This window comes from Coregonus lavaretus (assembly GCF_964263955.1).
Source record: "Coregonus lavaretus genome assembly, chromosome: 31".
In the NCBI taxonomy this organism is placed as follows: domain Eukaryota; kingdom Metazoa; phylum Chordata; class Actinopteri; order Salmoniformes; family Salmonidae; genus Coregonus; species Coregonus lavaretus.
This window is the reverse complement of record NC_140018.1, coordinates 1,168,803-1,184,606: the sequence shown is the minus strand read 5'-3', so window position 1 is coordinate 1,184,606 and position 15,804 is coordinate 1,168,803. Positions and strand designations below refer to the sequence as shown.

At 41.8% G+C, this 15,804-nt stretch overlaps 1 protein-coding gene across 1 annotated transcript; it reads right to left on the bottom strand.

Moving 5' to 3' along the window:
- Window positions 1–1,304: 1,304 nt before the first annotated feature.
- Window positions 1,305–13,275, bottom strand: LOC311106553 (nucleoside diphosphate kinase 6-like). Its single transcript, XM_084148933.1, has 6 exons — window positions 13,258–13,275; window positions 12,664–12,755; window positions 11,250–11,352; window positions 6,112–6,151; window positions 3,423–3,583; window positions 1,305–1,539 (listed from the first exon to the last, which is right to left on the bottom strand). Exons 2-6 carry the CDS (start codon window positions 12,751–12,753, stop codon window positions 1,388–1,390), a joined length of 546 nt encoding a protein of 181 aa, XP_084005059.1. The 5' UTR covers window positions 12,754–12,755; window positions 13,258–13,275; the 3' UTR covers window positions 1,305–1,387.
- Between the last annotated feature and the right edge of the window lie 2,529 nt (window positions 13,276–15,804).

Below are 15,804 nucleotides of genomic sequence, written 5' to 3'. Positions count from 1 at the left end.
GAACAACTGACTGTACGAACTAGTGACTGAATGATTTGAGGTTATTACATATCTAGTACCAGCTCTACATGAAGAGAGCTTGATTCAATCAGAGAGACAATCTAGTCTGAAACAGATTTAGCTGTGAAGTATGATAATTTAAACCCTTCATCTATTGGATTGCTACAGTAGCGTCAGAAGATTCTCAGTACAATTCTCAGAATGTTCTAGACAGAAACACTGTCGCAGACGTTGGTAAAATACTTTTTTTTTTTTTCATCCTCTTAGAATTTATACACATCTCCAATTCAAATTTTAAATGTACAATGGAAGGAGTTGGCAATGGCTTAGGATTTCCCTGGTTTGAACAATACGCAAATGAATCTGAATGGGGAAACAAGGGTCACCCGTCACAGCATACAACATAGCTGTTTTCAATTGCGCTTTACTATTCAACGGCAAATCGCCTCAAAGTACTTTCTAAAGTAACTTTGCCAGGTCGTTTTGGCTTAATTCTTTAGTTCATGTTTATCGATATGGACAGTGTACATTTGCACTGACAATAAAACAAATGACATGTGAGTGCTTTGTGGTTTAATTTCCTTTTTTAAGTCAATTCATAGAAGTTGCATTATTTACATAGTCTTAAAGTTAGTATCAACTGCAGAGAACTGTGATTAGAATATTGTCCACAAAACGACATGAATACATTATATACTGTACATAATGTTGTGTGGGTGAACAGATGATCTCCATGTGTATTTCCCACCATGAAGCATGGAGGAGGAGGTGTTATGGTGTGGGGGTGCTTTGCTGGTGACACTGTCTGTGATTTATTTAGAATTCATGGCACACTTAACCAGCATGGCTACCACAGCATTCTGCAGCGATATGCCATCCCATCTGGTTTGGGTTTAGTGGGACTATCATTTGTTTTTCAACAGGACAATGACCCAACACACCTTCAGGCTGTGTAATGGCTATTTGACCACTATTATTCTACAATGTAGAAAATAGTAAAACCCTTGAATGAGTAGGTGTTCTAAAACTTTTAACCGGTTGTGTGTGTGTGTGTGTGTGTGTGTGTGATATATATATATATATATATATATATATATATATATATATATATACACATACACACACATATATATATATATATATATATATATATATATATATATACACACACACATATATATATATATATATATATATATATATATATATATATATATATATATATATATATATATATATACACATACATACATATATACACACACACACATATATATATATATATATATGTATACACACACATACATACATACATACACTTTCAGCTTTATGAATACAGGCCATGGTCCAGTCACTTCTTTGTTTAAATATGTACTGAGATCAGCAGTTAGCTGTGAACTGGTAACGTGTGTATCTGTTTCTTCTGGTCGTACTCCATGCGTCCCTTCCTGAACCCCGGCTCCTCGCTCTCCATCCACGTCTCCTGACTGAAGTCTGGGAAGAAGAAACTGATCTCCCTGCGTGCCGATTCTACCGAATCTGGAAACGGGAGGAATTGTACATTCATTTATAAGAAGACCTTTATTATCCCAGGCTTTGGAAATTAGTTTGGCATGTTAGGTTTCACAAGATTATTACACAACCTCAGGAGTTAAAGAACATAATTGGTTAAAGAAAATTGTGATAAATAACAAAGTATACCAGTTTAATTTAAGGACCAAAGGATTGACAGCCGTCCCATATAGATTGCAAAATAGTTGGGAAGAGATCTTTGACGTACCGATCTCATGACATAGTGTTTATGAACTGATACGCAAAACCACGCTGGATTCAAAACATAACTTCTCAATTTAAATTATTATACAAAATTCTTGCTACCAATAGCATGTTATTTATATGGGGAATATAATCTTCCCAGCTCTGCAGATTTTGCTGCGAAGAGACAGAATCATTAGATCATTTGTTTTGGTACTGTCCATTTGTAGCTTGTTTTTGGACACATGTCCAGGAATGGCTAAAGGATTGCAATATTTACCTGGAGCTAACCCTGCAGATAGTACTACTGGGTGATCTGAAAAGTCATAGTCAATCGATCAATAATATAATAATACTTTTAGCAAATTTGTTTTTCAATTTACAATCTGTAGAAACAATGAGAATTGAAAGGTTCAGAACTTTTGTAAAACATCACAGTATAGTTGAAAAATATATGGCAAATAGAAATCCAATATGGATGGTGTTAAGAGATAGATGGGAGGTGTTGAATGGTGTTGAAGGATGGGACTAACAACAACTAATCACAACAAGATAACTAATAATGTAAGCATACTGTGTCCATAATAAGTATATAGGTTGTATGTTGAGAGCTTTTGTGAAAGAGCACAGTTAGAAAGATATGGCATATAGAAGCAAACCGGATGGACATCATGAAAATGATCGGAGAGGTTGAGGAAGTTCAGGAGTAAAAACAAACAAAATATAATTATTGTAAAATTGACTGTGTCCATAAAATGTATATAGTAGGTATAAGCTGGAAGTAGAGGCCTAAGCATTGTTGTTCACTAGTTTACTCCAATTAGGGAAGGGGTGGTGGGGTTGGAAAGTAATTAAGGGAAATATATTTTCAAAAAGGATATGTATATGTATGTATGTATGTATGTATGTGTATATATGCGAGAGAAAAAAAACATATGGGGGATTGGAAGTGATGCAGACAATTACATTGATGGAAGTTACAATCTATCTGCAATATTAAAGCTGATCTACCCCCTAACAAAATAAGTAAAAAAATAATAATTATTATTATTATTAAAGGGTTTATGGAAATTACTATTAGTATGATCAACTAATCTTTAAATGACATTGATGTTCTGAAAGTTATGGCATACAGTTTATGGTCAGGAGACCCAACCACCAGCACCAACCAAAATATGAAGATAAAGTTGTATATGGGCTGCGGTGCCCCAAAAGTATCGTAGACTGCAAATCAGTAGAGGAGATTACTGAGCAGGGGAAAAAAAGCCCCGACGTTTCAGCTGTTGCCTTTCTCAAAGGATTCTGGTTGTCTAATAAAAAACCTATATTGATAGCTATCATACACAATTAATACCCTAGATCATTTGATTGACAGCTATAAGTAACTGTCAGTGTGGGTGTTGCGTGTATGGTCCCTCACACAGAAACATTGTGTACGTCTCTTCCTATATAATCAGGACCAGAATGTCCTGACAAGGTAGAATCATTCTTTTTTCCATGTCCTGAATTTGTAAAAATTGTATTTTAGTCTTAAGGCGCCAGTATGAAAAAAAATACTCACTAACTGTAAGTGGCTCTGGATAAGAGCGTCTGTTAAATGACTAAAATGTCAATGTCAATGTAAATAGGGATCCATTTCAGACCCATGAGAGTCCTGGGGGACTTACCAGAGCCGTGTGTGGTATTCCTGGTGTCAGTGAGTCCGTACTGGGCTCTGATGCTTAAGGGCGATGTGTAGTGGGCCCTGAACACCTTGGTAGGACCCATCAGTTCTCTCCAGTGGGTGATGGCGTCCTCTCTAGCCAGGACGTACGCCCGCATCGGACCACTGGATCACAACAGACAAAAATGGGGGGAAAAAACTTTAAAACTAGGGAGCCTTTAGACAAAAGAGTTCCACCCATTCTGTGTGAGGTAAATAAATATCACAGGGCCCCGTGTAGCTCAGTTGGTGCTAAATGACTAAAATGTAAGGCACAAGAGTACCACCTTTAAATATCCTTACAAGCCAGTGATGGCCTCAAATTATATTTGCTTTGTACATTTCATTGGACTACAGGTCAAAATGCTCTTCAATCGAACGCTGCTGGCACCCGCCCGCCCGACTAGAATCACTACTCTCGGCGGGTCTGACTTAGAATATGTGGACAACTACAAATACCTAGGTGTCTGGTTAGACCGTAAACTCTCCTTCCAGACTCACATTAAGCATCTCCAATCCTAAGTTAAATCTAGAATCGGCTTCCTATTTCGCAACAAAGCCTCCTTCACTCATGCTGCCAAACATGCCCTCGTAAAACGGACTATCCTACCGATCCTTGACTTCGACGATGTCATTTACAAAATAGCCTCCAACACTCTACTCAGCAAATTGGATGTAGTCTATCACAGTGCCATCCGTTTTGTCACCAAAGCCCCATATACTACCCACCACTGTGACCTGTACGCTCTCGTTGGTTGGCCCTCACTACATATTCGTCGCCAAACCCACTGGCTCCAGGTCATCTATAAATCCCTTCTAGGCAAATCCCCGCCTTATCTTAGATAATTGGTCACCATAGCAACACCCACCCGTAGTCTGCGCTCCAGCGGGTATATCTCACTGGTCATCCCCAAAGCCAACAACTCCTTTGGCCGCCATTCCTTCCAGTTCTCTGCTGCCAATGACTGGAACGAACTGCAAAAATCTCTGAAGCTGGAGACTCTCATCTCCCTCACTAACTTTAAGCATCAGTTGTCAGAGCAGCTTACCGATCACTGCACCTGTACACAGCCCCATCTGAAATTAGCCTACCCAACTACCTCATCCCCATATTGTTATTTATTTTGCTCATTTGCACCCCAGTATCTCTATTTGCACATCATCTTCTGCACATCTATCACTCCAGTGTTAATACAACATTTTAATTATTTTGCACTATGGCCTATTTATTGCCTTACCTCCATAACTTACTACATTTGCACACACTGTATATAGATGTTCTATTGTGTTATTGACTGTACGTTTTGTTTATTCCATATGTAACTCTGTGTTGTTGTTTTTAAATCGCACTGCTTTGCTTTATCTTGGCCAGGTCGCAGTTGTAAAAGAGAACTTGTTCTCAACTGGCTTACCTGGTTAAATAAAGGTGGAGGGGGGGAAAAGGGGGGGGGGAGAGAATGTGGTGTTTGCTTAAATGTTCAAAACATGGTAAAGGACCAGATCCAATCAAAGACCCCCGATACACAGTAGCACAACAGGTTATAAAAGACAACCCACAAGGAAAAGAGAGTCTAACCTTTTAACGTTAAAACAAAACAAACAAGAAGCTGTGATGTCACCGTCACTCATCTACACACTCTTTCAGGAGCTCAGAATAACATTTTTTTTTTTTAATAATACATTTGACCAGAACCTGGCTCTGGTCAAAAGTAGTACACTGCATAGGGAATAGGGTGCCATTTGGGATGCAGAACAAATGAGAATGGCGTGGAAGAACACCTTTAGAAGCCAGAGGGGTGCCCTGCATGGGGTCTACAGAACTAGGTCCAGTTCTGAATGAGGTGCTGACAGCAGCAGACAGCCCACAGAGCTGCCTCAAAGACTGGATGGATCCAAGTGCTTCGTACCGGGGGGGGGGGCTCTCAGAGGATAGAAATAGAACCAAGCTCAAGTGGTGTAGTCTTTTATTGTGGGATGTCTCAACAGATGCTTTTCTATTCACATGTATGTAAGCAACAGTACTTGAGTTTCCATGTGTTTGTCACATTCATACCGCTGAGATACGAAGGCTGCGTTTACACAGGCAGCCCAATTCCTATTCTCTTTCCACTAATTGGTCTGTTGACCAATCAGATCAGCTCTCTTTCCACTAATTGGTATGTTGACCAATCAGATCAGCTCTCTTTCCACTAATTGGTCTGTTGACCAATCAGATCAGCTCTCTTTCCACTAATTGGTCTGTTGACCAATCAGATCAGCTCTCTTTCCACTAATTGGTCTGTTGACCAATCAGATCAGCTCTCTTTCCACTAATTGGTCTGTTGACCAATCAGATGAGCTCTTTTGCCAATAATTGGCCAAAATATCAGAATTGGGCGAAGGTACGCCATTGAGTCAAAGTTAAATGAGTTACATCCTGTGTTTAGTTGTCATCTCAAAAGATGCTTTTGTCTTTACATTCAACAGCACTTACATCACATTATACTGGGAGATAAAGGTCAGTTATACAATACATATGAGTCAGAGGACACGTCCCAAACGGCAGCCTGTTCCCTATATAGTGCACTACTTTTGTCCAAATAGGGTGCCATTTGGGACACAGTAAAGTTTTGTAAGCTACATTAAAGTGTGGGGAGAAATGACTTGAAGCTTACCTGGACATGAACTCAACCAGTCTTTGGTAGAAGAACCGTCCTGAGAGATGAGACAAACACACAAAGACGCATCAAAGACTTCAGGTGGTTCTATGTGGTGATATCAGGTGGTTCTATGTGGTGATATCAGGTGGTTCTATGTGGTGATATCAGGTGGTTCTATGTGGTGATATCAGGTGGTTCTATGTGGTGATATCAGGTGGTTCTATGTGGTGATATCAGGTGGTTTTATGTGGTGATATCAGGTGGTTCTATGTGGTGATATCAGGTGGTTCTATGTGGTGATATCAGGTGGTTCTTTGTGGTGATATAGAGTGCATTCAGAAAGTATTCAGACCCCATGACTTTTTCCACATTTTGTTACATTACAGCCTTATTCTAAAATGTATTAAATTGTTATTTCCCCTCATCAATCTACACACAATACCCCATAATGACAAAGCAAAAACAGGTTTTTAGAAATGTTTGCTAATTTATACAAAATTAACTGAAATTTCACATTTACAGTATTCAGACCATTTACTCATGACTTTGTTGAAGCACCTTTTGCAGCGATTACATTCTCGAGTCTTCTTGGGTATGACGCTACAAGCTTGCCACACCTGTATTTGGGGAGTTTCTCCCATTCTTCTCTGCAGATCCTCTCAAGCTCTGTCAGGTTGGATGGGGAGCGTCGCTGCACAGCTATTTTCAGGTCTCTCCAGAGACGTTCAATCGGGTTCAAGTCCGGGCTCTGGCTGGGCCACTCAAGGACATTCAGAGACTTGACCCGAAGCCACTCCTGCGTTGTCCTGGCTGTGTGCTAAGGGTCATTGTCCTGTTGGAAGGTGAACCTTCGCCCCAGTCTGAGGTCCTGAGCGCTCTGGAGCAGGTTCTCATTAAGGATCTCTCTGTACTGTGCTCCGTTCATCTTTGCCTCGATTCTGACTAGTCTCCTAGTCCCTGCTTCTGAAAAACATCCCCACAGCATGATGCTGCCACCACCATGCTTCACCGTAGGGATGGTGCCAGGTTTCCTCCAGACGTGACGCTTGGCATTCAGGCCAAAGAGTTCAATCTTGGTTTCATCAGACCAGATAATCTTGTTTCTCATGGTCTGAGAGTCCTTTAGGTGCCTTTTGGCAAACTCCAAGTGGGCTGTCATGTGCCTTTTACTAAGGAGTGGCTTCCGTCTGGCCACTCTACCATAAAAGGCCTGATTGGTGGAGTGCTGCAGAGATGGTTGTCCTTCTGGAAGGTTCTCCCATCTCCACAGAGGAACTCTGGAACTCTGTCAGACCATTGAGTTCTTGGTCACCTCCCTGACTAAGCCCTTCTCCACCGATTATCAGTTTAGCCGGGCGTCCAGCTCTAGGATGAGTTTTGGTGGATCCAAACTTCTTCCATTTAAAAATGATGGAGGCCACTGTGTTCTTGGGGACCTTCAATGCTGCAGAAATGTTTTCGTACCCTTCCCCAGATCTGTGCCTCGACACAATCCTGTCTCGGAGCTCTACGGACAATTCCTTCAAACTCATGGCTTGGTTTTTGCTCTGACATGCACTGTCAGCTGTGGGACCTTATATAGACAGCTGTGTGCCTTTCCAAATCATGTCCAATCAATTGAATTTACCACAGAGTGGATTCCAATCAAGTTGTAGAAACATCTCAAGGATGATCAATGGAAACAGGATGCACCGGAGCTCAATTTCGACTCTCATAGCAAAGGGTCTGAATACTTCTGTAAATAAGGTATTTCTGTTTTTTAATTTTTCATAAATGTGCAAACATTTCTAAAAACCTGTTTTCACTTTGTCATTATGGGGGTTTGTGTGTAGATTGATGAGGATTTTTATCCATTTTAGAATAAGGCTGTAACGTAACAAAATGTGGAAAAAGTCAAGGGGTCTGAATACTTTCCCGAAAGGCACTGTGTGTGTGTGTACACACACACACACACACACACACACACACACACGGTCAAAAGTTTTAGAACACCTACTCATTCAAGGGTTTTTCTTTATTTTTACTATTTTCTACATTGTAGAATAATAGTGAAGACATCAAAACTATGAAATAACACATATGGAATCATGTAGTAACCACAAAAGTGGTAAACAAATCAAAATATATATTATATTTGAGATTCTTCAAATAGCCACCCTTTGCCTTGATGACAGCTTTGCACACTCTTAGCATTTTCTCAACCAGCTTCATGAGGTAGTCACCTGGAATGTATTTCAATTAACAGGTGTGCCTTCTTAAAAGTTAATTTGTGGAATTTCTTTCCTTCTTAATGCGTTTGAGCCATTCAGTTGTGTTGTGAAGATAGCCCTATTTGGTAAAAGACCAAGTCCATATTATGCAAGAACAGCTGCCCGTTACTGACAGGTGTAGAAAATCGAGCACACAGCCATGCAATGTCCATAGACAAACATTGGCAGTAGAATGGCATTACTGAAGAGCTCAGTGACTTTCAACGTGGCACCGTCATTGGATGTCACCTTTCCAACAACTCAGGTCTTCAAATTTCTGCCCTGCTAGAGCTGCCCCGGTCAACTGTAAGTGCTGTTATTGTGAAGTGGAAACGTCTAGGAGCAACAACGGCTCAGCCGCGAAGTGATAGGCCACACAAAAACGGGACCGCCGAGTGCTGAAGCGTGTAGCGCGTAAAAAATCATCTGTCCACGGTTGCAACACTCACTACCGCGTTCCAAACTGCCTATGGAAGCAATGTCAGCACAAAAATTGTTAGACGGGAGCTTCAGGAAATGGGTTTCCATGGCCGAGCAGCCGCACACAAGCCTAAGATCACCATGTGCAATGCCAAGCGTCGACTGGAGTGGTGTAAAGCTCGCCGCCATTGGACTCCGGAGCAGTGGAAATTAGTTCTCTGGAGTGATGAATCACACTTCACCATCTGGCAGTCCGACAGATTAATCTGGGTTTGGTGGATGCCAGGAGAACACTACCTGCTCCAATGCATAGTGCCAACTGTAAAGTTTGGTGGAGGAGGAATAATGGTCTGGGGCTGTTTTTCAGTGAAGGGAAATCTTAACACTACAGCATACAATGACAGTCTACACGATTCTGTGCTTCCAACTTTGTGGCAACAGTTTGGGGAAGGCCCTTTCCTGTTTCAGCATGACAATGCCCCCGTGCACAAAGCGAGGTCCATACAGAAATGGTTTGTCGAGATCGGTATGGAAGAACTTGACTGGCCGGCACAGAGCCCTGACCTCAACCCCATCGAACACCTTTGGGATGAATTGGAACACCGACTGCGAGCCATGACTAATCGCCCAAAATCAGTGCCCGACCTCACTAATGCTCTCGTGGCTGAATGGTAGCAAGTCCCCGCAGCAATGTTCCAACATCTAGTGGAAAGCCCTTCCCAGAATAGTGGAGGCTGTTATAGCAGCAAGAGGGGGGGGGACCAACTCCATATCAATGCCCATGATTTTGGAATGAGATGTTTGACGAGAAGGTGTCCACATACTTTTGGTCATGTTGTGTATAGTGCTTTTAAAGCTGGAGTTGAAGTTGTGCCTTAAAAAGCTAGTCACAGTTAAAAGTATGTTCAGGCAGGAAAACGGATAATTAACTTCTAGCAGGCTTCACATAATAGATATGAGTCTGTCTGACATTTTAAGGTTGTCGTGATCGTAGGTGCCACTCAACTGGAGAAGAGATTGTATTACCATACGGAGTCGATAGCGTTCCCTCTGGCAGGTTAAGTTTAAGCCTCCGACTGCTGCTACTAAAACCTTAGCTGCGTGATCAGAAAACCCCAGAGAATCCTGTAGCGACCCTGTATTTATAGCTCCGGATATCGACTCTGCCACACGAACATGCTTTTGCGGCACAGTCGATGGCGCGCAGAGCTACGGGCCAGAAGGTTGAGGGTATCGAGCCGCACTCCCTGCCTGTTTCATTACACTGGTGTCAGGAACACCACCGCAGACAAGCTCACTCTCCATGCCTGTTTCATTACACTGGTGTCAGTAACACCACCACAGACAAGCTCACTCTCCCTGCCTGTTTCATTACACTGGTGTCAGGAACACCACCGCAGACAAGCTCACTCTCCCTGCCTGTTTCATTACACTGGTGTCAGTAACACCACCGCAGACAAGCTCACTCTCCCTGCCTGTTTCATTACACTGGTGTCAGGAATACCACCGCAGACAAGCTCACTCTCCCTGCCTGTTTCATTACACTGGTGTCAGGAACACCATCACAGACAAGCTCACTCTCCCTGCCTGTTTCATTACACTGGTGTCAGGAACACCATCACAGACAAGCTCACTCTCCATGCCTGTTTCATTACACTGGTGTCAGGAACACCACCGCAGACAAGCTCACTCTCCCTGCCTGTTTCATTACACTGGTGTCAGGAACACCACCGCAGACAAGCTCACTCTCCCTGCCTGTTTCATTACACTGGTGTCAGGAACACCATCACAGACAAGCTCACTCTCCCTGCCTGTTTCATTACACTGGTGTCAGGAACACCACCACAGACAAGCTCACTCTCCCTGCCTGTTTCATTACACTGGTGTCAGGAACACCATCACAGACAAGCTCACTCTCCCTGCCTGTTTCATTACACTGGTGTCAGGAACACCACCACAGACAAGCTCACTCTCCCTGCCTGTTTCATTACACTGGTGTCAGGAACACCATCACAGACAAGCTCACTCTCCCTGCCTGTTTCATTACACTGGTGTCAGGAACACCATCACAGACAAGCTCACTCTCCCTGCCTGTTTCATTACACTGGTGTCAGGAACACCACCACAGACAAGCTCACTCTCCCTGCCTGTTTCATTACAATACATATCAAGCTAATATGTTTTCTACGGTAGAACCATATTCAGCTGATAAAATGTATCTGCATGTTCAGAATAAAATCCATAAAGACATTTCTACGGTAGAACCATCTAGAACCTTACCTGCATGTTCAGAGTAGAATCCATAAAGATATGTTCTAATTCTACAGTAGAACCATCTAGAACATTACCTGCATGTTCAGAGTAGAATCCATAAAGATATGTTCTAATTCTACAGTATAACCATCTAGAACCTTACCTGCATGTTCAGAATAGAATCCATAAAGACATGTTCTAATTCTATGGTAGAACCATCTAGAACCTTACCTGCATGTTCAGAGTAGAACTTCTCAGAGTCCTGTCTCTTCCACACCAGGTCTTTGGACCTGACAATGATGAAGTTGTTCTCCAGGATTCTTTGGTGAAGGGCCTGGAAGGTAGAGAAGCGTTTCTTCTCATCCAGATACTAAATAAGAGTATACAGTACTACTCTCATCTAAATACTAGACTCTCACCAACATTTTGGGACTATCATCACCATTGTCAAATGGTGTACTCTGAAAATGTCAACAACCCAATATTGATGGATGGTTTTACATCTTAGAAAAGGCGTCCCCTGATACTCCCCTCCTGTGCAGATGAAGGCAGACCGACAGACAATCGGCTTTAAAGGAACTGAAGTATTCAAATGGAACAGTGCACTAAATTGAATCTTTGATGGTCATTGCACCTTCCATCTCCTTTCTTTGAGCCAGTGGGCAGAGTAATTAAATAAGAACAAGAACAGAAGAGAAATCTAAATAACTGCTTGTTGCCTCAAATTCAGTTAATTTGTGATTCTATATGCACAATTAGAATATGCCAATAAGCTCTGTCCACTTTCCAATTGTGTTGATGATAACATTTGATTGAAGATGCAGATGGAATTGGTGTTTATTATGTACCATTGAAAATGACTTGATAAATCAACTTCTCACAATCAATGTTTTAAAAGCTGATGTGATGAATTCCTAAAATGATCAAGTGTTTACAATAGGCAAAGATACTATCATACTGGTAACTAACCACAAGATACTATCATACTAGTAACTAACCCAAAGATACTATCATACTGGTAACTAACCACAAGATACTATCATACTAGTAACTAACCCAAATATACTACCATACTGGTAACTAACCACAAGATACTATTATACTGGTAACTAACCACAAGATACTATCATACTGGTAACTAACCACAATATACTATCATACTGGTAACTAACCACAAGACACTATCATACTGGTAACTAACCACAAGATACTATCATACTGGTAACTAACCACAAGATACTATCATACTGGTAACTAACCACAATATACTATCATACTGGTAACTAACCACAATATACTATCATACTGGTAACTAACCACAATATACTATCATACTGGTAACTAACCACAAGATACTATTATACTGGTAACTAACCACAATATACTATCATACTGGTAACTAACCCCCTTTGTTCCCCCTTTTGTCTGTGCAATAGGTGTTGTCAAACAGTAGCTAGTCTGAAATGGCTCTGATATGTGATTGTAATTTGGTCCACAAAAACAGATGATTTCAACATGATTATCTGAATAGCCTAATGTGTGTGTGTCTATAGCCTACAGTATAATGTAGCCAGTGTATTTCCAATCACGGATTCCATTAAACAAACGCAAGCCATTAGCCATCAGTCACATAGACCTCACTCACCTCCAAGATGAGAGGATGCGCCATCGCATCTGGCTTGATCACCGCGAGGGTGAGCTGCAGTGCCTTCGCACAGCGATGTGTGGTTAACATTCCTGGAAAAAATGTCAAAGAACAAAAGGTAGACAACTAAATAGTCACGGTAAGGCACAGAACACACGCCCTCCGTTTGCACAACAGTACCAGTTATCGTTCAGATTCAGTTTAGCTGGACAACGTTACAGAACACGGAAACAAATTGCACTGCGCAGATGAATGTAACGTCGACAGGTGCATTGGAAATGGCCAACAAATAGCAGGCTACACCAGTTACTTTGACAGTATGAATTTTGCAAGAAAGTAAAATATCTGAAAGGTACAAAGCTTGTTTCTTAGTAGCTAACGTTAGATAATGTAATGTTTGCAGTGCTATTTATATGGGCGCCACCATTTTGGTAAATGCGTTAGCTACCGTTGTTAACGTTATTGGGAATTATTCGCTACATCAAAATATTAATTACACGTGAACAATAACATACGTTTTGAGGCAGTTAAAAGCAATCTTTGGATCTAAATATATTATTAATATTCATTAGATTGTTCTGCCCTTTCTCCTACCTGATCCGCTCTTAAAGAGTCCCCAAGTTTCTCAACCCCAATTTTTAGTTCCACATGTTTAATGTTCCGCGTATTTCACACATTCTACAGGAGATGGCAGATGGCGATATTGAGTCATTTCATCTGACCTTCCAAAGGGACAGCATGCAGCCGGCGAAACACTCCTATCCTGTGGACCAGTTCGTACATAAAACATTCTCCATTCAGGCTGCAAAGGCGTCCATTTCCTCCTTAACTCGATTTTATTGAGAGAAGGCGGGGGAAAATATGTGTACTTTCTTTAAGAAACACAATTTTCCACCACTGCTAGAGTGGCTAATGCTACTTCCTGATGTTGTACCAACTTTCAGCCAGGGATAAACAACAGACTGCTGCAACCCGATTAGCTGAACTCAATATGCAACATCCGGAACTAGCATTCCAAGGCATTATCCAATCTAGCATGGTGGTGGAAAATGGTTTCATAAATAAAATACTCATATTTTCCCAGTTTTCTCCCGCCTTCTCGCCATTAGGTCGAGTTAAAGGGATACTTTAGGATTTTGGCTATGAAGCCCTCTATATAACTACTTCCCCAGAGTCCGATGAACTTGTGGATACCATGTTTATATCTCTGTGTGCAGTTTGAAGGAAGTTGCTAACGAGCATTAGCGCAGTTGCTAATTAGCATTAGCGCAATGACTGTTTTTCGTCTATGCTAACTGCTAGCATGGTAGTAGATAACATAGACTTCCAGTCACTGCGCTAACGCTAGTTAGCATTGGCTGGCGAAACTACCTTTGACTAACTTCATACTGGATGCAAAGACATAAAATGGTATCCATGAGTTCATCTGACTGGGGAAGGGGAAGTAGATAAAAGGGCTTCATTAACAAAATCCCGAAATATCCCTTTAAAGAGGAAATCCACACCTTTGCAGCCTGAATGGAGAATGTTTTATGTATGAACTGGTCCATGGGGGATACGAGTGTATAGCCAGGCTGCATACAATTCCTTTAGACGGTAAGATGAAACAACTCAATAAAAAATAATGGTCATATGTCTTGTGCGTTGCACTAGTGTTCAATTTGACAAATGAATAATTGTAGAATTTTGTAATGCCAATGCACATCAAATATGAAAGAAGAAAAAATTAACGTTCCCTTTGTGGCACAATCACTGAAGAACGTCTTGTACACACAAAACCAACATCTAGGCTAGTTGATCGGCCCCCCCTTACCCCACCCCACCCCCCAAATCCATCCACCTCTGGCCTGCTGGCCCCCCTACCTCTGGCCTGCTGGCTCCCCTTCCTCTGGCCTGCTGGCTCCCCTTCCTCTGCGGAAGCATAGTTCCCGCTCGGCCCAGTCAAAACTGTTCGCTGCTCTGGCACCCCAATGGTGGAACAAGCTCCCTCACGACGCCAGGACAGCGGAGTCACTCACCACCTTCCGGAGACATTTGAAACCCCACCTCTTTAAGGAACACCAGGGATAGGATAAGTAATCCTTCTACCCCCCCCCCCTCCCTTACCCCACCCCACCCCCCCAAAAAAAAAAAAAAATAATAATTGTAAAGTGGTTATCCCACTGGCTATAAGGTTAATGCACCAATTTGTAAGTCGCTCTGGATAAGAGCGTCTGCTAAATGACGTAAATGTAAATGTAAATGTTGATCAGTGTACTGTTCTGTACACTCTGTGTGTTGATAGATAAACATAGCCATGATGACAAGTCCATCATCTTGTTCCTCTTACAGCCATGGTATCCACAGTCCATCAAACATACTCTTTAAGCTCTTTAAGCATTTCATTGTGCTGCGTGGACCCCCGTACATATGACAAATAAACTTGACTTCACTCAGACACCATCTAAACAACACCAGTTTGGTTTGCATCACTTGATTTTAAAGACGTTTTTTATGCAATCCACAAAAAAATATTTCTGCAAGAAAAAAATGTCTAATTTATGTTGGTGTAATAAAGGAAAGTCACACATTGGGAGTTACAATGAGGATGGAGTGACAGACAGTGAGTGTACAAAACATTAAGAACAACTTCCTGATATTGAGTTGGGTTGCAGTTCTAGACACACTCAAACCGGTGCGCCTGGCACCTACTGCCGTACTCCATTCAAAGGCACTTAAATATTTTGTCACCCTCTGAATGGCACACATACTGTACACGATCCATGTCTCAATTGTCTCAATTGTCTACGATCCTTCTTTAACCTGTCTCCTCCCCTTCATCTACACCGATTTTGAAGTTAATTTAACAAGTGACATCAATATCATACAGGGATCATATCTTTCATCTGGATTCACCTGGATCCACCTGGTCAGTTTATGTCATGGAAAGAACAGGTGTTCCTGATGTTTTTTACACTCAGTGTATGTGACAGATCTTTGTCTTTGGAATACTGTCAATGTGAGAGACTGGCCATGACAGCTCTGAACACCTGGCAATACATTCCTACAGAGAGGGATGTCACACCCTAGAAAATAGGAATGTGTGGGGGGGGGGGGGGGGGGGGGGGTGAGAAGGAGAGAGAGAGAGAGCTGGGGAAGGAA

Excerpts from the sequence above, each read along its gene's own strand:
- LOC311106553 (XM_084148933.1), bottom strand. The coding sequence starts at position 12,753 with ATGTTAACCACACATCGCTGTGCGAAGGCACTGCAGCTCACCCTCGCG. Across the intron at positions 6,152-11,249 it reads GTTCTACTCTGAACATGCAG|GACGGTTCTTCTACCAAAGA; the intron begins GTAAGGTTCTAG and ends CTCATCTCTCAG. Across the intron at positions 3,584-6,111 it reads CTGGTTGAGTTCATGTCCAG|TGGTCCGATGCGGGCGTACG; the intron begins GTAAGCTTCAAG and ends GTTGTGATCCAG.